The sequence below is a fragment of the Eublepharis macularius genome, chromosome 19, assembly GCF_028583425.1.
Source record: "Eublepharis macularius isolate TG4126 chromosome 19, MPM_Emac_v1.0, whole genome shotgun sequence".
NCBI classification, from domain to species: Eukaryota; Metazoa; Chordata; class Lepidosauria; order Squamata; family Eublepharidae; genus Eublepharis; species Eublepharis macularius.
The window spans coordinates 17,404,079-17,427,099 of NC_072808.1; the positions used below are offsets into that span (position 1 = coordinate 17,404,079).

General features: G+C 46.5%; 2 protein-coding genes across 8 annotated transcripts in view; both read left to right on the forward strand.

Annotated features, from left to right (window-relative positions):
• LOC129345951 (ultra-long-chain fatty acid omega-hydroxylase-like) overlaps positions 1–17,301 on the forward strand; it is a 47,776-nt gene extending 30,475 nt beyond the window's left edge. For all 4 annotated transcript variants that reach the window (XM_055003187.1, XM_055003189.1, XM_055003190.1 and 1 more), the window contains 9 exons: positions 3,706–3,833; positions 5,181–5,302; positions 6,556–6,823; positions 7,896–7,962; positions 9,379–9,508; positions 12,545–12,678; positions 15,600–15,664; positions 16,470–16,552; positions 16,996–17,301. In XM_055003187.1, coding sequence (XP_054859162.1) covers positions 3,706–3,833; positions 5,181–5,302; positions 6,556–6,823; positions 7,896–7,962; positions 9,379–9,508; positions 12,545–12,678; positions 15,600–15,664; positions 16,470–16,552; positions 16,996–17,173 — 1,175 coding nt within the window. In that variant the 3' untranslated portion in view covers positions 17,174–17,301. The remainder of the gene's footprint in view (positions 1–3,705; positions 3,834–5,180; positions 5,303–6,555; positions 6,824–7,895; positions 7,963–9,378; positions 9,509–12,544; positions 12,679–15,599; positions 15,665–16,469; positions 16,553–16,995) is intronic.
• A 3,798-nt stretch (positions 17,302–21,099) lies between these two features.
• Positions 21,100–23,021, forward strand: part of MCOLN1 (mucolipin TRP cation channel 1) — a 34,195-nt gene continuing 32,273 nt past the window's right edge. For 3 of the 4 annotated variants that reach the window (XM_055003388.1, XM_055003390.1, XM_055003389.1), the window contains exon 1: positions 21,100–21,188. The gene's annotated coding sequence lies outside the window, so the exon portion shown is untranslated. The remainder of the gene's footprint in view (positions 21,189–23,021) is intronic. The other variant, XM_055003393.1, reaches the window with a different exon arrangement.

Here is a 23,021-nt window from a genome sequence, read left to right on the forward strand (position 1 = left end):
CGTCAGATCTCGGAAGCTAAGCAGGGCCAGTACTTGGATGGGCGACCCCCAAGGAAGACTCTGCAGAGGAAGGCGATGGCAGACCACCTCTGCTTCTCACTTACCTTGAAAGCCCCTTGCTGGGGGTCGCCATAAGTTGATTGCGACTTGATGGCACATATGCACACACACAAATCTTGGAACATGCTTATCTTGTAGTCAAGAACATGTATTTGAGGTTGCAGAATGCAGTTTGCATTTGCTGGTATTTTTATGTCGATGTTTCACAATGTTGTCTTGTGGGGGGGGGGGTCATAGAAATTTGCCATATGACTAAGGGCCAAGCTAGAAGTGACAAGTTACATTTGAATGGCAAGTGAACAGACTCACATGTATTTCTCTGTTCACTTGTGCTCCACTTGCACTCCACTCGAGTGCACTCCACTTGCATTCCACTCATCACTTCTAGCTTGGCCCTTAGAGAAGAGATGTGAGCAAGTGACTGACAGTGAAACAGAGAGTCTAGCTCCAAAGCAAGCAAGAGGTAGATTTAACCACAGCAGCAGTTCATAGAATGTAATTAATTGATGGGGAAGTGTAAAGATCCGCCCACAGTGGCTCAGACCAGAAACCTGTCAGATTGAAAAAATATTTGAACCTGATTGCTGTGGTTGCTAGAGATGGAGATGTTGTAGGAAGGATTCTAAACAATGCCTAGAAGGCCTCTAGTTCGGGGAGGCGGCTTCCACCTCTCCCACAGGGCCTGTTGGGTTACTGCTGGTGCAGCGTGACTGTACTCGAGCAACCTAATTGCCTGCATGAATTTGAAGGGAACAAAACTAAATTAATACACAGTTGTGAACAGGGTTTTTTTTCTGGGAAAAGAGGTGGTGGAACTCAGGACCGCACAATGACATCATTTTCGGTCAGCTGGAACAAGGGGGGAGTATTTTTTAAGTTTAAATCGCCCTCAGCGAAAATGGTCACATGGCCGGTGGCCCCGCCCCCTGATCTCCAGACAGAGGGGAGTTTAGAGTGCCCTCCGCACCCTGCTTGTGTCAATGTTCAGGCCTGGTGCTGACCTGACCTAGTTATATCACATCCCACAGTTCTATCGCCAGCCTGTGCCCACAGCCCTTGTGAGGAGGCTGCTGTGTGCGGGTTCCCTGAAAAAGGTCCCAGCTTAGACTCACGGTTTTGGATTCAAGCCTCAGAGTCCGAATTAATCTAGGGCAACCTGTAGGCCCATAGTCTACCCTCTCCCCCAGCACGCTTGTCAGTTGGCTTGTACCAATTTGGCATGTTGACCTACTTACAATCTCAAAATCTCAATTAACATTGTTTAAAGTAATGAAGCATTCAACAACAACAACAACAACATTCAATTTATATACCGCCCTTCAGGACAACTTAATGCCCACTCAGAGCGGTTTACAAAGTATGTCATTATTATACCCCCAACAATCACCCTGTGACGTGGGTGGGGCTGAGAGAGCTCCATAGAGGCGTGACTAGCCCAAGGTCACCCAGCTGGCTTCAAGCGGAGGAGTGGGGAATCAAACCTGGCTCAGCGAAAATGGTCACATGGCCGGTGGCCCCGCCCCCTGATCTCCAGACAGAGGGGAGTGTAGATCACCCTCCACGCCACTCCAGTGGCGTGGAGGGCGATCTAAACTCCCCTCTGTCTGGAGATCAGGGGGCGGGGCCACCGGCCATGTGACCATTTTCAAGAGGTGCCAGAACTCTGTTCCACCGTGTTCCAGCTGGAAAAAAGCCCTGGTTGTGAACCTTTTGATTAGGAAAGCAGAAGCTTTCCCAGGGCTTTTTCTGTCCTGGCACCAACCTGGTAGAACTCTCTGTCTATTGAAACGAGGGCCCAGAGAGATTTGCTATCCTTCCACCATGCCTGTAAGACAGAGATGTTCCACCAGGCATATGGTTGAGGTCAGAGTGTAGGCAAGCTCCCTTACTGGTCTTCTGTTGGGGGGAATTGAACCACCCCTCCTCACCCCAGTTTTCCACTGACCCACTTAATATTGTCTACCAGTTCCATCTCATGGGATTTACTAGCTTGGGTTGAGCAATACGGGCTGCCACCTTGAGTTATACATTGCTGAATTTTATGTCTTTTAAAGTGATTTTATTGTGGTTGTATTTATACGTGATGTTGTCTGCTCTGAGCCTGCCTGCAGGGAGAGTGAGCTATACATTTAATAAATCAGTAAGTAAATAAGTAAGTAAATAAGTAAATAAATGATAAGCAGCATCTGTTATTTTAGAAGAGATCATACTATATCCACAGTGGTAGCTTATCCTAGCCCATTAGACTTGCATCTCCATATTTCTCTGGAAAATCTCACTCTACTGATGCCTTCTATCAGACTGGACCAATGTTCCATCTTGTTTAGGATTCTTACCTAAAGGACCCAGCCCAGATACCTTCAGGTTGATTCATAACATTTGTCCATCAGTCCGTAGCATCTGATAATCATAGGTATCTTATGACTTCCTTTTGGCTATCAAAGCTTGCTGTCACTGTATTGTCGAAGGCTTTCACGGCCGGAGAACAATGGTTGTTGTGAGTTTTCCGGGCTGTATTGCCGTGGTCTTGGCTTTTTCATAAGCTTTCCCATCTGATCAGTAATTCCTTTGATATATGGCAAAAACACTTTTCCTGTAGGAGACTGTTTTTCCTTGGTTGTTTGATTCATCCTGGGTTTGATTGCTCTTCGGATTTCATTTCTATGAAAAGAAGCTTATGAAAAAGCATAACCTTCAAGCAGTATTCAGACCCACCCGAAAAATACAACAGATGCTACGATCAGCAAAAGACAGTAGAGACCCCCTCACCTCTGCAAGAGTATACCGTATACCCGACAGCTGTGGACAAGTGTACATCAGGACCACAAAGCGTAGCATCCAGACAAGAATAAAAGAACATGAAAGACACTGCAGACTTGGACAACCTGAAAAATCAGCAGTGGCTGAACATAGCCTAACTCAAACAGGGCACAGTATCTTATTCCAGGACACCAAAATACTGGACAACACTTACAACTACTTTGTCAAACTGCACAGGGAAGCCATTGAAATTCACAAGCATGAGCAAAACTTTAACAGGAAAGAAGAAACCTTAAGAATGAACAGAGCAGCATGGTTTCCAGTTCTGAAACACACCAGGCTAACAAAACACTCTATACCCGACAATAGCCCTGCAGAGAAGATTAGCACATCAAGCCCCAATCCATATGCAAAAGAACCTCCTCAGGATACAGTGAAGCCTCCTGCCATTAGCATTCCACACCCTGGGAAACTCTTACAGGATGACTCAGCTCAACCCCACCCCTCCTGAGTAGATACAAATGACCTGCCAACATCTTTTCCACACTGTGACACTGAGAGATCTCTGTCTTTTGGTGCTACACCTCTGAAGATGCCAGCCACAGCTGCTGGCGAAACGTCAGGAACTACAATGCCAAGACCACGGCAATACAGCCCGGAAAACCCACAACAACCATCTTGCTGTCCCTGCTGGAACTGGATGATGCGCTACACAAAATAGAAACCTTCCACTTCTGTGGATCGTCAGTTACTCTGGATGTTTTGTTCTGGCTAGTACATAACTTCTAAAGCTTCCTGGTTGAAAATTTATGAGAGGTGGTCTGGCTGCCAGCAGTTTCTCCTTCACGCTGCTACTTTCAGCAAGCTCACATCTTCTCGTCCTAGGGGATGGATTACTTCTCAGCAACGGGAAGAAGTGGGGACGTCATCGCCGCATGCTCACCCCAGCCTTCCATTTCGACATCCTCAAGTCCTACATGAAAATCTTTAACCAGAGCACAAACACCATGCACGTGAGTGCCTTCATAATCCCAACTCTGCCAATGTGCCCTTATCCTCATCTGTCACTCTGGTGCTCAAAAATACCACTCCATTATCAGTACTACTTACATTAGCGCGGAAACTAACTGGGAATTGGAATCCAAAGGGTCTTTTCATGTGATCTTTGTTTTCTTTTGTTTTATAGAATACGGTCTGCATATATTTTGACCAGGCAATTTCTTTTTTTATTAAGTGGCATAATCGGAACAAAGAGTTGAACTTTGTATCTGGGGCAAAAAACATTTCATTTTGCAGAAACGCTCAAAAATGTTATAACTCTGCCTTGCATTGTGATTGCCACTGATATTTTGTGGGTGTCATTTCTGACATTGTGACAGATAGTGTAGTGTGTTGTCCCCTATATTATATCGCCCCCCTGCCTTTCTTAGTATTTTGTTAGATTTTTGCTGCCACCAAAGGCTCTGGCATTAGTTCTGTTTCAATTTGACTTATAGTATAGGAAGACTTAGTTATTGATGACGGAATGACGGAACAATCAGCGCATGGGGTTGGCTGTGAGGTGAAAAAAAGAGGATCTTTTATTCTAAATAAAACAGGCATTTTGCGTAACAAGAAACAGAGTTTATTTATAAAAACATGTATGTTATGGTTGCAAAGCAATTCATAAACATAGAGGCTTCAAAACAGATACAAATCTCCAATCATTTATAAAACGGACTCCGCCACAAAGACTCATTTTCCTCACAGTATCCACTTGGGCTAAAAATCATCCCCAAAGAGAAGAATGTGGAATTCTCTGAGTTCCCAGGAGTTCACAGGTAGCCCAACATACGGATGCATCATATTTTTAGGCTCTTATCTTTAAGATGAGATACATCTGCTAGATGTACTACAATATTCTAACAGGAGTTGAAATGGATTGGGGGGAGAATTGTAAACTAAAACGTGCTTACATTCAAATCCAAATGCACGCATGAGAAATAGGGCCAAGCTTCAAGTGACGAATGACACTTGAACGGCAAGTGTATTTCTCCCTGTTCACTTGCCCTCCACTCAGTCCACTTGCCGTTCAAGTGTCATTCGTCACTTGTAGCTTGGCCCTTAGTTTTCAGATGTTGTGTGCACTAGATCCCTGTCTAAAAGTTCCCGCTGATCTCTTTTGCATCCATGGGATCTACCTCCGTTTTTCCTTTGCTCACAGCAGCACCAAAAAATTGGGTTGATCCAGCCCAACCCAGCCCAGCCTTCTCCCCCTTCACGCAAGCCTCACTGCTGTGTTACTTGATTGACAAGTTTTGTACTCTGTTCTGTGGATTCCTGTGAACAACCCTAACTCTAACCCCCCCTGTTCTTTGTAGGGCAAGTGGCGCAAGCTAACCACAGCTGGTGCTGTCTCTATCGACATGTTTGAGCACATTAGCCTCATGACTTTGGACAGCTTGCAGAAATGCGTCTTCAGCTATGACAGCAACTGTCAGGAGTGAGTAAAGTAGCATAAGGAATCCTGCCCAGCCCACTGTCTTCCAGGATCTCTGTTGTGGTCCTGTGATTACCTTTTATCCATTGCTTACGGAACAGCAGAGGGTACAGCCCCACACTGCAATGATTCACAAGGCCAGGGGCATATCGATTCCCAGGAAGAGGAGGAATTGCCAGCTTGGTGTAGTGGTTAAGAGCAAGAGGACTCTAATCTGAAGAGGCAAGTTTGATTTGATAAATAAGTCATATGTTGGGCCCAGAAACCTAATCAAAGGATTCCATCTTTGGGCTGTTAGCACAGTCTATAGTTTAGCAGAGGAAGCATGATTATAGACGGTTGTGAGCTGGTTCTGCTGTTGGGGTGTGTGCAGGAGAGAAAATAACTAAGCATACACTTGCTTATATTTACAAAGGAAGTAAGAGTTCTTTATTGTAGGAACTCCATACTTTGATAGGAAAGAGGAGAGACAGAGCCTCACTACCTATCTAGTCTGATAGGCCTGGATGCTAGGACAAGTCCTGCATCCATGCTTCCAAGATGGAGGGAGGAGAAGGAAAAAGGTGTATGGAACAACGCCAGAAGAGAAGAGGTGAGAGGCTCACAGCTACTGACTGGACAACAAAACTTGATGCTGGCAAGCAATATCTTTCCCTTTGTCCAAGTTATGTTCTGCTAGCTATTCTGTAGCTTTGAGTCTGCACAGTACTACAACCACAGCACCTCCATTGCTGCTTTCTAACATCTTCTAGAAAGGGCAACATGCACCCCTTCCCCCTTCAGTGGCACTTAGGGGAGGGGCTGTGGCTCAGTGGGGGAGCAATTGCTTGGCATGCAGGAGGTCCCAGGTTCAATCCTCAGCACCTCCAGCATGGATACAGGCCTTGTTTTGGCATCCATGTCCATCCTTAGACTAGATAGGTAGTTAGGATCTGTCTCTCCTCTTTTCCTATCAGAGTATGGAGTTCCTACAATAAAGAACTCTCATTTCTTTTCTAAATATAAAGCAAGTGTATGATATATTATTTTCATTCCTGCCCACATACCAGCCAGCAGAATCAGCTTTATTTATCAGCATGGGTTCCTATATTGTGAGCTAGGACCTCCTAGCAATCCACAATGAAAGCTGCTGCTGATACCCGCAGCTTGGCTAGTTTCCAGGCCTGAGTAAAATTTCTGAGAAAAGCTATTTGACTTTAAAGGAGGCTTTCATTTCCCTCTGTTTTTTGTTAACAAGTGAACTTGCTACATTCTAGGAGACCGAGTGACTACATTGCAGCCATCTTGAAGCTCAGCTCCCTTGTATCGCAACGGAACCATCAACCACTCAACCATTTTGATTGGTTGTACTACCTGAAAGCCGATGGGCGCCGCTTTCGTCATGCATGTGATATTGTGCACCGTTTCACAGCTGATGTGGTTCAGAAGCGGCGAGTGGCACTTAGCCAATTGGGCCAAGACGCCTGGCTCCTCTCTAAAAAGGGCAAGACTATGGACTTCATAGATATCCTATTGCAAGCCAAGGTACTAGGCATAAGAGGGAGGGAGAATTCACTGCCTGTGGAGTGGGTGCTTGTGGGAGGCCTGTTCTGTGATGGTGGGAAGAAAACAGAAGGGCCACCCCAATCACAAGAATAAGAAAACAGGCAAAAAGCTAATGGTGCTTATAGGAGGATAGTTTTTCATACAAATAATTCCCAATGTATTTCGCTATAAACTTCTTCAGGGGAATCTGTAACATAAAACACAGTCTTGAGTTCCCAAGATAATATAAAACTTATTTAATCACCATTTGGAGACTTGTTCTTTCTCCTTTTTGTATAAAATTAGAAGAATGGAATAAGCTCTGTTTTAATTAGTTGCTCTTCTAAGCAACTGCTTTTTAATCCTTGTTAGCTGTAAATTTTATTTTTAATAGTATTTTCACGTTGTAATTAAGTTGATGGTGATGGTGATGGTGATGGTGATGGTGATGGTGATGGTGATGGTGATGGTGATGGTGATGGTGATGGTGATGGTGGTGTTGTGGGAATTTTTTCCCCCTGAACAATAAAATATCCTCCCTTACATGCACCATTGAGAGGGAAGGTGGCATGGTATAACTTGATCTCATAAGATCTCAGAAGCTAAGCAGGGTCCGTACTTGGATGGGCGACCACCAAGGAAGACTGCAGAGGAAGGCATTGGCAAACCACCTGTGCTTCTCGCTTCCTTTGAAAGCCCCTTGCTGGGGTCGTCGTAAGTTGGGTGCCATTTGAGAGCACTTTACACACACGCACATATACCTCAGCTTTTTGCCTGTTTTCTTATTCCAGGAGGGGGGTGGGGGTCGCCGCTTGTACAGGATCATCTGGGGGGTGCCATGGTGAGGGAAACCACGCCAAGTGCAGAATTGTGACCCAGAAGGAGAAGGCCTGTCTGTGGGAAATGGCACATGTTCGGGCAGGATATCTGTTGACAAGGAGGGTGGTAAAGTAAAGGCTGAAGAAGGGTGAGATTCTCACCTGTGCAGAAGGAGACCGTCACTGACAGGTGTTGGCGTTCTTCTCCCCTGGTAAGCTACAGTCTGGGCAATCACCTTGCTTTGTGTTGGCAGGATGAAAAAGGAGATCACCTGTCTGACGGAGACATCGCAGCTGAGGCTGACACCTTCATGTTTGAAGGTAAGACACTTTGGCTTGGTATGGAAAGCTGTTGACTGTAAAGGAGGATGACTGAGGAAACAGCTCAGTTCCTCTCTAAAGTCTCAGGCAGGGAAGCTGGCTGGCTTTGGGAGCCTAATAGCGTTCAGCAACTGGTCCTCTTACAGTGCACACCTGTGCATCTTTAGTCAGAAGTAGATCCCAGGAGGCAGAAGTAGATCCCAGAGGCAGAGTGATACGTTCCGTCATTGGGCGAATTTTGGTTTCGTTTTGCTTATACTTGTGTCCAGGGCTTTTTTTCAGTGGGAATGCGGTGGAACGGAGTTCCGGCACCTCTTGAAAATGGTCACATGGTCGGTGGCCCCACCCCCTGATCTCCAGACAGAGGGGAGTTTAGAGTGCCCTCCGCACCCTGCTTGTGTCAATGTTCAGGCCTGGTGCTGACCTGACCTAGTTCTATCACATCCCACAGTTCTATCGCCAGCCTGTGCCCACAGCCCTTGTGAGGAGGCTGCTGTGTGCGGGTTCCCTGAAAAAGGTCCCAGGTTAGACTCACGGTTTTGGATTCAAGCCTCAGAGTCCGAATTAATCTAGGGCTACCTGTAGGCCCATAGTCTACCCTCTCCCCCAGCACGCTTGTCAGTTGGCTTGTACCAATTTGGCATGTTGACCTACTTACAATCTCAAAATCTCAATTAACATTGTTTAAAGTAATGAAGCATTCAACAACAACAACAACAACAACAACAACATTTGATTTATATACCGCCCTTCAGGACAACTTAATGCCCACTCAGAGCGGTTTACAAAGTATGTCATTATTATCCCCACAGAACAAACAGGGGTGTGCACTCCCCGCAATGATCAATCCCCACAACAAACCCCCTGTGAGGTGGGTGGGTCTGAGAGAGCTCCGAGAGAGCTGTGACTAGTCCAAGGTCACCCAGCTGGCTTCAAGTGGAAGAGTGGGGAATCAAACCCAGCTCTCCAGATTAGAGTCCTGCCGCTCTTAACCACTACACCAAACTGGCTCTCAAGTGCATACAATACAATAAATAGGAATAAATAAGTCAATCAATCGTCAATACAATAAATAATAAATAAATAAATAAATAAATACAATAGTCAATTTGACTATTTATTTGAGTTATTAAGGTTACCCCTTGAGAAAGCACTGTGGATAGCACTGCAAAACGGACAGGACCTGGCAGTCTGTAGGGGGCGGAGTTAGCGTGGCCGGTGTCCTGGGGCAAGCGGGAACCTAAATAAGGACCATTAAAAGAAATTTACTTACCTTGGTGCCCAACGGGACCTGACTGCAGACCAACTTTTTCTGGACCTATAGAAGAAAAAGTTATTAGCAAGAGGAACTCAGAAGATCTTGGCTGCAACGGGTCTCCCCAGCTGAATGAACAGGAAGTGTCTCTCTCATTGCAGGACATGACACTACAGCAAGTGGGTTGTCGTGGGTGCTGTACAATCTGGCTCGACACCCCGACTATCAAGACCAGTGCCGGAAGGAGATTCAGGATCTGCTGCAAGGCCGAGAGATGGAGGACATTGAATGGTGAGGGACTGGAGGTATCGGGGGTAGGGGGGACAGAACTCACCCAACTCCAGCCCCTAGAGAACTGTGGCTGAATCCACACGTCCCGGCATAGCGCTAAACTGTCAGAATGACAGTGTCTTCCTGTGACAGCAGAATCGTGGCGCAATGACATCAGAAAGTGTGCCAGGAAGATGCTATTGTTCTGATAATTTAGCGCTATGCTGGGATGTGTGGAGTCAGCCTGAGCATTTTTACTTATGACAGGTGCACAAACTTGAACAACTAGTTAGAGAGAGAGAGAGAGAGAGAGAGAGAGAGAGAGAGATCTGTCCTGAATTCTGGGCTCTGATTTTATCCTGTGAAAGACAATATGGGTGAAAATGACAGGGCCTGGAAGCGGGCAGCTGCGCTGGCAAACGCATGCCAGTCTTTCATGATTTGAGACAGGCAACTTAAAACCTACTGCACACATGAAAACATATAGCACACAATTTAAAAACGTTCACTAAAATGACTAAGCTCCACAAAACAAACCCAGAGGAACATGCTCATTAGGTGATGTGTAAACAAGCATTCCACATTTGAGCTCAGTCTCCCCACCTAAACTTACTCTAGCTTCTGGTGATAGATCCAGAGGAGTTAGCTGTGTTAGTCTATAGTGGCAAAATAGTAAAAAGTCCAGTAGCACCTTTAAGACTAACCAACTTTATTGAAGCATAAGCTTTCAAGAACCACAGCTCTCTTCGTCAGATGTATCTGACGAAGAGAACTGTGATTCTCGAAAGTTTATGCCTCGATAAAGTTGCTTAGTCGTAAAGGTGCTACTGGACGCTTTGCTATTTTTCTAGCTTCTGGGGTTTCCTTGCAGAGCCAACTCAAGAAGTGGAGGGCAAGAGCAAGTTCATAGAAGATAGAGAGTCATCAGGTGGAGTTCAATAGGCCACAACTTTATTGATGACAGCTTTACAGAGCATTGGCACCTCACGGGGCTCAAACCCAAGCATTGGCTGACCTGCCTGCCAGCCAATGACCCCCACATCCTCTCAGCCGGCTGTCCTATTTAAGTCCCACCTGTGGCCCCGCTGGCAAGGAGCCCTCCACTGCCTGGCCAAGACACCGCTGATTGGCCGGTCAGGCAGTTGGAGCCCGTTGGCTCCCATGCCTCATGAGGAGGCTGCTGAGAGCCGTCCAGGCCGTACCGGCATGGTGGCCACCTTGAACCAGGCCCTGCACCCTGCGGCCCACAGGAGCTCGGGCATCCCAGTGCTAACCATTTCTTTCACAGATAAACTTACCCTCCACAGCTTGCTGCTGAGGGCAAAGATCTGTGGATCGGGGACACCATTTTGACAGGTAGTTTCAGGTGGGTAGCAGTAGAACAAAACTGAAATCCAAAATTTCCCAGGGTAGAAGCTTTTGTGAGTCAAAGTTTAACTTCTCTAGATACTCTGGATAAATGGGTTGGTCTTTAAGGCGCTTTTGGACTCAGATTTTGTTCATGTTGACAGAATTTCTCTGATCTCTCCTCAAACTACACACAGGGGAAAGATCATTAGAACAACGCTGGACTGTTTCCTGTTCCAGTACCCATCTCAGTCTAAGCTGGATCACTGAGGATCTCTTTGCATTCCACTCATCTATCAAGTCTCTGTTCTCTCAAGATCATATTCAGTCAGACATTTCTGCTAGTTTTACACACACACACACACACGCCTTCAAGTGTCTTGTGTTGCCTGGAGTTTAAGAGCCAAGCTACAAGTGACAAATTACACTTGAACAGGGAGGAATACACGTGAATCTGTTCACTTGCCAGGCAAGTGTAATTCGTCACTTGTAGCTTGGCCCTGAGACTTACAAAGCCCCTGTATAATGTAGGATGTAAGAATTGCACAAGTACCATCACACAGGCTGCATTCTGTAAAAATTTCATTCTAGTATGCTGTCTGTTTTGCATTTGGATTGCCTTCAAAATCAGCTTTGTACTTTTGAGCACACACTTAAGAGCCAGTTTGGTGTAGTGGTTAAGAGCGCGGGACTCTAATCTGGAGAACTGGGTTTGATTCCCCACTCCTCCGCTTGAAGCCAGCGGGGTGACCTTGGGTCAGTCACAGCTTCTAGGAGCTCTCTCAGCCCCACCCACCTCACAAGGTGTTTTGTTGTGGGGATAATAATGACATACTTTGTAAACTGCTCTGAGTGGGCATTAAGTTGTCCTGAAGGGCGGTATATAAATCAAATGTTGTTATTATTATTGTTGTTATAACAGTGCTTCTTTTTTTTAAAGACATGCTGGTACTCATGATATTTGCTGCCTTGGGGGCCCAAGCCCATTGGCCAAAAGAGATGCTGGTACCATGTACCAGCATGTATTGCCAGAAAAAAAAGCCCTACCCTTAAACGTTGCCTAACATTGTGGGAGCTCTAGGAGCTGTTGCCGAACATTGCAGGAACCACTGTAGCACGGTGGTTAAGTGGTTCGGCTGCGAATCAGCACTCTACCGGTTCGAATCCCACTATTGCTATGAGCTCAGTAGGTGGCCTTGGGTAAGCCACTCCTCGGAGCTCCAGCTCCCCAGATGTATTGTGGAGATAATAATAACACTAACTTGTTCACCACTCTGGGTGAGGCACTAATCTGTCTAGAAGAGCGGTATATAAGTGCAGTTATTATTTATTATCCTGGTAATCGACACAACTGATTATTGTAGTGGCTGTACACAATTTGAGAAGACTCCAATTCAAATTTCATGTCCCTGGGGACTTGTAAGATGAATCTTGACAAGCTACTAACTCCCCCTTACATCTGTTATATGAGGATAATTATTACTTGCTTTATGTCCTGGGTGACTGTAGGTTACCTTCCATGAACTTGTGTTGTGCTGTTCAAGAACTAATGGATGTTTTGAATGTTGTTAGCTGCCCTGAGACCATCTGTGGGGAGGGCAGGGTATAAATCAAAATAAATAAATAAATAAATAATGTGCCGCAATTATGCCATACCGATCAGTCAGATGTGATAAATAGAGTGATATCTGGAATCTCTCCTCTTTTCAGGGAAGACTTACCACAGATGCCATTCACCACAATGTGCATGAAGGAAAGCATGCGCCTCCACCCACCAGTCACCGCCGTGTCTCGCCGCTGCACTCAGGATGTGAAACTACCTGATGGAAAGATTATCCCCAAAGGTATCTGTCTCGTCCCCTGGCAAATCCCTTGCAACTATAATAAAGTGATAAAGCATCTAATCTGAATGAAGATGACAGATTCAGCCCCCGGACAGCATCACCAGTTAAAAGGATCGGGTAATAGATGGCGTGAAAGACCTTCTCCCTGAAGAGCCAAGCTACAAGTGACACCTGACACGAGTTGAACACGTGTCAGTTTTCCTCAAGTTGTGATGGGAAGTGTAGCTGCCCAGCCAGCAGCACAAACTCACCCGGTGTCTGCCCCCCTTCACCTCGGAGGCATGCGGTGTCAGGCCGCAGCCCAGTCGGCAGTGTGAGCTCGCCCAGCATCTGCCTCGCCCTGCTGGGCCAAGAGGAACTGGGAACACTGCCAGGGCCGCGGCTATCCATTCCAGTCGGTCCACATTAGAGCCAAACTCTAATGTGTTAGAGCCAAGCTGCAAGTCAGACATCTACACTTCCCATCAAAACAAGGGAAACTGACACGTGTCCAACTCGCGTCAGCCATGACTTGTAGCTTGGCTCTGAGACCATGGGCACTTGCAGCAAGTCAAAGTGCATAATATTGACCCTGCTAGCGCAATGGTTTAATTCAGTCACCTGATCATGTGTGCACTCTATTCCATGCATCAGGGATTGGCAGGTGGACTCTCTTCTTCTTCCCTCCCCTAAGAGAGTTTGAGTCTGTGAGTTCAGATTTTTATAAAATTGTTGTTCAATCAGACTATTTGGAAAGGTTTTGGGAGCACCTACGAGAAGCTTAAAGCATTGCTTCTAAAAAACAGGTATAACACAAGTCTTGGCTTGGATACTCGTCTTTAAAGGAGGAGGTGGAATCAAATACTAGAATTTGAATGTGTTTTGCTTGTTATTTATACACACACATGCACACACAAACTCTGTTCTGGACGATTCTGGGCAGACCTGATTCAGATATAGACATGCACTTAAGAAGCCCTGAGTGTCTAAGCATATATCAAGTAATTTCCTCCTGGCTAGAAGTACATCACAGATAACGACTTAGGTTCATTACCGGGTATTGTACACAAGTAATATAACTCTCTGCTTTCATTTTAAACCTTTATTATTACAAAATATTTATTCAGTATTCGTGATATCAACCCAATTAACAAAAATTACACCATCCATTATAACTACCTAGATCATTAAAGGAGAGCAATTACAGGAGTCCAAAAAAGTATCTTAGCCAAAGATACAAAACCACAGGCAAGGAGCCCCTTCTAAGAGCTCCTTCTAGATCAATTTAGCTTGTCATATTTATACGGTTTCAGAACCTTCTCTTAACAATAGCTGCTTCAAAGACTCAGATTCTTTGACTATCTTATGACTTCATACACCAGACAAGGTTATCCATATCTGAAACATCTTCTTGAAGCATATAACGATTCTTGCTACTTTTTGTGTTAACAATGTAGAATTAGTAGTACAGGTTTCTCATAAATCTGAGTATCTTTTGGCCCTCCAACAATGCAGTTATCCTTGAATAATATTACCAGCTTTTATGAACATTCCTGCGATTATCAGATATTCTCTGTATCTGGGCCTTGGGTGTATATAGTGATACAAATTAGACAGCTCTTCTAATCTACACATGGCAAAACAACTGTGCAAATCTATTGTTTTATGCCCCTCTCCAAGGCTGTTAGATTCTAGACCTCTAGACTCCTTTTGTGGCGTGTCTAGTTACGGGGCTGGGCTAGCCCCGTTTCTGTGCACATAGGTGTCTTGAATAACTTTTTGGGTCATATCTAGCAGCTGTTCCCCTATAGTTCTAGTCCATGACAGAAACCTAATTGCAGTAGAAAAGAGCAAGAGTCCAGTAGCATCTATAAGGCTACAAAATTTGGTAGGATATGAGCTTTCATGAATCACAGCTCACTTCTTCAGATACAGCTAGCATGTGAGTCCATCTAGCTGTATCTGAAGAAGTGAGCTGTGTCTCACGAAAGCTCATACCCTACCACAAATTTTGTAGTCTTATAGGTTCTACTGGACTCTTGCTCTTTTCTACTGCTCCAGACAAACATAGCTACCCATCTTGATCTATAAACCTAAGTGATGATGTGAATTCTGAAGTGTATACTAATAAATATTTCAAAGTTAGCATTGCAAAATATCTTGGATGGACTCCACCCCGAACCTATGGAAGTAGGTTTGTTTTAATTGGCTTGCTCATTTTGTTCGGTCCCTGGCGTTATTAGGTAGCAGCTGTTGGAAACACTTTTCTCTCCCTGCGTGTCTGGAGAGCACTGCCATTCAGACATTACCAATGTTCTGACAGCAGAAAACAGCAACCTATATTGTTATGCCTGGAACAGCTAACCCTCTGCGCCCTTCCCAATTAGACACACAGGACTGAAGTAGGGTTGCCAGCCTCCAGGTGGTAGCTGGAGATCTCCCAGAATTACAACTGATCTCCAGGCTGCAGAGATTAGTTCCCCTGGAAAAAATGGCTGCTTTGGAGGGAGAACTCTATGGAATTATACCCCACTGAAGCCCCTCCCCTCTCCAAACCCCACCCTTTCCGGGCTCTGCCCCCCCCCCCAAATCTCCAGGAATTTCCCAACCTGGATCTGGCAACCCTGGAGTGAAGGGAGTGGTCTTTAGAGCTTTCGTTAATTAGAAATTAGTCCCTCTGGATCCAGCGATGGCCTTTTTCTGGTTAGTTCTAGGACTGATGGGAACGATGACATTAGCACAGGCTAAGAAGTTTCTACGCCTCATATAAGGCCAAGAGTGAAACCTTCTCTGTTTGCCATAACCATTAATTACATCTGTGGCATTCCCTCAGGCGCTCTCGTGCTCTCCCGACCCTCCCTGCCTTTAGAGTTGCCACTCCCTGACTACGTTTGTTTTCTTGTGCGCGCTTTCACACTCACTAGAGGCTTTTTCTTCCACAGGGAATATCTGCCTAATCAGTATTTTTGGGACCCATCATAACCCTGACGTCTGGCCTGAACCAGAGGTACCACATTCTGCTCTCTTCCCTTTGTATCTTGGTCTGATTTGCCTCGGGCACTTCGGAGCACAAGCCTAGAGGGGCGGCACAAAGAACTAATCTTTAAAACACTAACCCACAAAATCGTGCTTGAATGAATATATCGCTGATTCCACACATGTTGGATAATGCACTTTCAATGCACTTTAGCTATCGTTTGGAAGTGGATTTTTTGTTTCACACTCGAAAAATTCAGTTCCAAATGATCTCTAAAGAGGATTGGAAGTGCATTATCCAACATGTGCGGAATCAGCCTATATTTCTTCAAAGGAAATGCTTACAATTGGTTTATGGCTGTCTTTGTTGTGTTAATGTTTTGTGGCTGTTTTTGTTGTGTTAATGTTTTGTTGTGTTAATGTTTTGTGGCTGTCTTTGTTGTGTTAATGTTTTGTGGCTGTTTTTGTTGTGTTAATGTTTTGTGGCGTTAATGTTTTGTGGCTGTTTTTGTTGTGTTAATGTTTTGTGGCTGTTTTTGTTGTGTTAATGTTTTGTTGTGTTAATGTTTTGTGGCTTTTTTTGTTGTGTTAATGTTTTGTGGCCGTTTTTGTTGTGTTGATGCTAATGTTCTTTATGTTTGTACCTATTCCTTTTGGGAACGGAACTGCAAGGTTCAGCAAACATGCCTCGTTAAAGCAGCAGAAGTGAAATGGGAGGGGGAGGCGTGGAGGAGTGGTGGGAGAAAGGCCCCATTACATGCCCAGAAACTGGCTAATGGCTGCACTCGCTGTGTTTTCCCAGTTTCCTACTTCGCAATTTGCTTTTATTCTCATAGGTGTATAACCCATACCGTTTTGATACTGAGGCCTCACAACAGCAGTCGCCACTGGCCTTCATGCCCTTTTCAGCAGGACCCAGGTAAAGAGGAACCTACAGTTTCCCAAACCTCTTGTGTGTTCAAGTTCCTGGGCTTTGCCTGCTGTAGTAGATGGAGATCTCCCAGAATTACAACTTATCTCCACGTCAGAGATCCGTTCCCCTGGAGAAAATGGCTGCTTTGGAGGGTGGACTCTATGGCCGTATAACATGCCATGGTCTCTCCCCTCCCCAAACCCCACCCTCTCCAGGCTCCACCCCCAAAATCTCCAGGAATTTCTCATCTGGAGCTGGCAACCCTATGCACTGGTTGCACCCACCTGGAAACTTTTGATGTTCAGGCTGCTTTCCTTTGGGAATAATGAATGGCCCATGCCTCTCCCCCCCCCCCCAGTGAAATGGAGGCTTCCTCTTGGTACAGCAATGGGGGGAAATACCAGCCAGCCATCTGCTCTCCACTGAACTGAATTCTCTCCCCTTTGCAGGAACTGCATCGGGCAGAACTTTGCTATGGCTGAGATGAAAGTGGTCTTGGCACTGACTCTGCTGCGATTCCGAGTAAAGCTGGATGAGAGCCGAGCAGTGCGGCGCAAGCCAGAATTAATCCTGCGAGCGGAGAATGGACTATGGCTGTGGGTGGAGCCGCTGCCTGCAGTATCGTGATCAGGAAAAAAGAGAAACAACGCAGCCCAAAATAAAACTGGAATTCTCCAATCCTAGCCTTTGACCTTTATTGTAGTGCTCAAAATGGATCTGACGTGTCACAATAAATTTAACAATAAATTTGTTCGTCTTTAAGTGTACTATAGGACTCTTCATGTTTTGCTGATATAGGTCAAAACCTATCAGGAGCCTCTCTCTAGGTATAGCAACTACGGTTACCAATATCAAGGGGGGGGGGGCTGGAGTTCTTTCAGAATGACAGATGATCTCCAAGACTACAAGGATCAAAGCCATGGAGAAAAGGGCATCTTTAGAGGTGTCCAGGGTCTGAGGTGCAGCCCCTGGACTTGCCAGGAGGAGGGGACAGGAGACAGCTGCCCCGTTGCCTCAGCAGACACCCAGGGCTAGAACCTACCTACACGGGAGGGAGGAAAAGAAGCACCCAAGCCTCAGAGGGTTGGGACAGGTGGAGGCCAGCTACTCCCACCCTCCAGTGGGAGTCTAGGAGGCCAGGCAGGGACAGTGGGGTTAACCCAGAGGGGGCCAAGGCAGCGGGGACACCCAGCCAGCAGCTAACCAAACAGAAACCTTACCAGCCAGGGAGGAGAGGCAGCCACAGCAGCGCCGAGCCATGCCCCAGCCTGCAGCTCAGCTAGACGGCAATAGCCTGATCCAGGGGATACCAGGAACAAAATAACCCCAGGTGAAGCTACCTGAGACAATCTGTAGGAGAAGCTTGGCAGCCAGCCAAGGAGACACAGGTGTGGCAGCCCAGTGCTTCCAGCTGAGCAAACACAGGTGCAGCTGCCTGAGCCAGCCAGGGCAGTGGTTAGAGGGCAGGAGGAGGGTGTGGTTGACAGGTGGAGCAGGGAAAGGCTGAAAGGATAAAAGGAAAGTCCACCCAGAGGGTGGGGTGGGTTGTGTAGGAGGAGCGGAGTAGGAGTTGTTGGAAGTTGGATGGAGAAAATGAGAGAGCAAAGAAAGAAGGTGGCGAAGGAGATGAAGGAGGAAGGTGGACACAGGAGCAAGGCTAGGTTGAGCGGGCCTGCTGGTGGCTTGAGAGGGTGCATGGGTGATGTATACCTCCCCTTCTTCCACAAAGCAGGACCCTGCATGATCCCTAGCAACGTCCCAGTGCCAAAGCCAGGTACCCTGGCGCCCAACACAGCAGCGCCTGGGAGAAAACCTGACAAGAGGGTGGAGAAATATAAGTACTACATTTGCTACAGATGGTGGATGCTCTAATTCTGCCATTTCTTTTATCATGCACCACAGACTAGAGGAAAAATGAATCAATGCCTATAAGGACACTAGAGTGAAAGTACCAGTTGGGACTGGGAAAGGGCTGTTTAAAACCGAGTTTATCTGTGTCCGTGAACTGCTCATAAGAGGTATGAGACTTAAGAGAGAGCCAGTTTGGTGGTGTGGTTAAGGCGCGGGACTCTAATCTGGAGAACCAGGTTTTGATTCCCCACTCCTCCTCTTGAAGCCAGCAAGGTGACTGTGTGTCAGTCAGAGCTCTTTCAGCCCCACCTACCTCATAGGGTGTTTGTTGTGGGGATAATAACAACATACTTTGTAAACTGCTCTGAGTGGATGTTAAGTCATCCGAAGGGCGGTATATAAATTGAATGTTGTTGTTATTATTGATTATTTTGGCTGTGGCACCAGTACTGTTGTCTCTTGCGAGAATGTTAATTATGTTGGCGAAGCTCCTGGTTTCAGGGAAGGTTGCTCTGCATTTGGCCTCTGCCCCTTTCTTTTCTACATCTTCATTTGCGATGACTCAGTAGAATCTCTAAAGTACAAGACGCAACCAAGGTGTGGCTGATCTTATCTCTCGTTCACTCAGCAAACCAGAGGTATATGAAAAAACATCCAAACTTGTTTCAAAATTGTCTGGTATCTATAAAAGTCCCCCTAGTCTATATCGGAGGGTTGCCAGATACAGGCTGAGAAAGTCCTGGAGATTGGGAACGGTGGTGTTTAGGAGAGGAGGGACCTCAGAAAGGTATAATTCCATAGAGTTCACCCTTCAAAGCAGCCATTTTCTCCAGGGAAACTGAATTCTGTAGCCTGGAGATCAGTTCTAATTCCAGATCTCCAGCCACCACCTGGAGGTTGGTTATTTATGTCATTTATAGTCCACCTTTCTCACTGAGACTCAAGGTGGATTACACAGTGTGAGATTAGTACGATCAGTATCAAGGACATTTCCATAAACAATGCCATAGGGTAAATAAATACAAGTTTACAAAGACACAGCATTAGCAGGACTCCAATACAGAGCTGAAAAAATGGTGAAACAGAGCATAAGCAATTCTAGGACTGACGTTAGACAACATGAATCACAGGTAGTACATATTTAAAGCAACAGATAGTACGTAAGGCAACACAGTGGTGAAGTCTATGGTCCTTAACTCACTGGCAAAGCATCTGAGACCCCCTCCCTAGAATACAGCAACCTTAGGACTGTGTGATGAACACCTGTAGCAGGCACCATTCTTACCTGTTTCTTAAATTTTAGTACATCATCTTTTGTGAAAGAGTAGTAATTTAAAATCTGGATTTTGCCAGGAGGGCATTACTTCAAGAAGGGGAGGGGCTGGCCTTTGACCAGGGTTAGGGCATCATAGGACATGAGACCACAGGACCCCGCATCAAATCCTGGCTGAGCATTCTCTCCTCAGTAAACTCCACCCTCTCCAGGCAACAACCCCAAATCTCTTAAGAAGCTATCAAGCTGGAATGTGCCGGGTTGCCAGCCTCTAGGTGGTGGCTGGAGATCTGAATTACAACTGATCTCCAGGCCAGAAGCCAGGTCCCCTGGAGAAAATGTCTGCTTTGGAGGGTGGGCTCTGTGGCATTATACCCTGCTGAGCTTTGTCCCCTCCCCAAACACGCCCCCCCACTCTTCAGAAATTTCTCAACCTGGCAAACCCTCCAGATTCTCAAACCCACCCAGCCCAGATCCAACCCCACCCAAACCCCTTCAGGAATTTCCCTACCCGAAGATGGCAACCTGAAAAAGGCTTAATTAGTATCATTGTCACCTTGGATTGCCAATCTCCAGGTGGTGGCTGGAGATCTCCTGGAATTACATCTGATCTTCAAACCATATATAGAGTTCAGTTCCCCTGGAGAAAGGGGCTCCTTTGGAGGGTGGGCTCCAGGGCATTATACCTCTGCAATCTCAGCCCTACCCCAATTCTTGCCCTCTCCAGGCTCCACCCCAAACTCTCCAGGAATTTTCCAACCTGGAGCGGGCAACCCTCCAGAATCTCTGATAAGGTTGCCAGCTCGAGTTTGGAAAATTCCTGGAGATTTGGGGGGTGAAGGCTGGAGAGGGCAGGGTTTGGGGAGGGATCTGAGCAGGGTAGAATACCATAGAGTCCACCCTCCAAAGCAGCCATTTTCTCCAGGTGAGCTGATGTCTGTTGCCTGGAGATCAGTTGTAATTTCGGGAGACCTCCAGCCACCACCTGGAGGTTGGCAACCTTATAAACCTCACCCAGCCCAGGTCCAACCCCACCCAAACTCCTTCAGCAATTTCCCTACCCGGAGCTAGCAACCCTAGGCTCAATTAGAATCCTTGTCTTGGGTTGCCAATCCCCAGGTGGGGCTGGAGATCTCCCGGAATCACCTCTCATCTCCAAACCATAGAGTTCTGTTCCCCTGGAGAAAAGGACTCCTTTGGAGGGAGGACTCTATGATACTGCACCCTGCTGAGGCCCCTCCCCTCCCCAAACCCCGCCCTCTCCAGGCTCCACCCCCAAACCGTCTCTCTTCGGTCGGCCACTCTCTCCGCTCGCGCTAGGGGAGGGGCGGAGAATCAGCCCCGGCGCGATGACGTCACTTTCGGTCGCGTAAACCGGAAGTCTTGGGTGGCAACGGCATGAACGGCTGCTCTAGGACTTCCTTATAGCTCTATGGGTGCCCTCGGAAGGCCCGCCTCTTCCTGTGTGATTCGAAAAAAACATTCCTGCCTCAGCGCTGGCGACGGAGATTCTGTGAGGTAAACTCGCTCCCCCGCCCCCACCCCAATGCTGAGTAAAATCGAAACATATTTGCAGGCCTCGATAAGAAGCCTGTGACTGGGATGCGCTCGTGTCTCTCGGGGGCTGGGAGGCCTTGGAGGGTGCCAGCTAGCATGGGCAGCTCCAGGAGGAGAAATGGAGCCTTTACAGGGTGGGATTGGGGGAGAAGAAGGACCTCAGAGGGGGATGATGCTGTAGAGTCAACCCTCCAAAGCAGCCCTTTCCTCCAGGGAATTGATCTGGATTGGTTTGGAGCTCAACTGTATTTGGGGGGGGGGGATCTCCAGCCACCACCTGGAGTTTGGCATCCTTATTTACTTGTGTCATTTGTAGCCCACCTTTCTCACTGAGGCTCAAGGCGGATTACACAGTGTGAGATTAATACAGTCAGTATCAAGGACGTTTCCATAAGCGGTGCCATAGGGTAAATAAATGCAAGTTTACAAAGACAGAGCATTAGCAGGAATTCAATACAGAGTTGAAGAAATGCTGAAACAGAACATAAGCAGTTCTAGGCCTGACTTTTGACAACATAGAACTACCCGATAGGATCATACTTAAAAGTACGGGTAGTACATAGGAGCACCAACTTAAAACAACAGATAGGACGTAAGGCAACATAGTGGTGAAGTCTGTGGTCCGTAACTCATTAGTGGAGTATCTGAGACTCCCTAGAATACAAAAGCCTTTTGGGCAAGATGTTGTCTCTGAGTCTACTTAATGATAATAATAACTGTGCTTATATGCTACTTTTAAACCATTTTTCACCTAGAGCCATGAACTAAGGCAGTGTTTTGTTATTATCCCCATAATGCAGTGGAGTGTGTGTGTGTGTGTGGGGGGGGGGGAGCTAGGGCTGAGAGGAGCAGCTTACCCAAGGCCACCTGCTAAGCTCATGGCAGGAGTGGGATTCAAACCAGCAGAGTGCTGATTTGCAACCCAACCATATAACCACTGTCCTATAGCAGCTCTCAAATAATAATAACTGTGCTTATATACAACTCTTCTAGACAGATTGGTGCCCCACTCAGAGCAGTGAACAAGGTCAGTGTTATTATTATCCCCACAATACAGCTGGGGAGCTGGGTTGAGAGGAGTGGCTTATCCATGGCCACCTGCTGAGCTCATGGCAGTAGTGGGATTCAGACCAGTGGAGTACTGACTTACAGCCCAACCACTTAACCACTGTGCTGCATAATAATAACAACAACATTTGATTTATATCCCTTCAGGGCAACTTAATGCCACATCAGAGCAGTTTACAAAGTGTGTTCTTATTATCTTTGTGACAATCGCCCTGTGAGGTGGGTGGGGCTGAGAGAGCTCTGAAAGAGCTGTGACTGACCCAAGGTCACCCAGGTGGCTTCAAGCAGAAGAGTGGGGAATCATACCCGTGTTCTTCAGATTAGAGTCCTACTGCTTTTAACCACTAGACCAAACTAGCTTACAGACATGTTCTGGGCCTGCAGCAGGCCGAAGCTGCATGGTAGAGATGTCGCTCTACTGCTGGATAGTTTGCCTGCAGTTCTTGTGCATGCCTGAGTGTGATATAGTTTCACAAGACCTGGATCTTCGGGGATTCTTATGGGTGGAAGGAGAATCTCTCCACCAAAGGAACTTGAGCCTGCATGTGCCTCTATAATTTCCACTTCTAAACCCAGACATTTCATTGTTTTGGTGGGAAAGGGAGAGAAAATTCTCCTTCCAATTCCATTTGTATAATGGAATTATCCAGAACATAATGCTCTCCAAGGCCTCATTGAGGATGGGAAATCTTCATTCATGCTGTGCCTAGGAAATCTAGTGGTCAT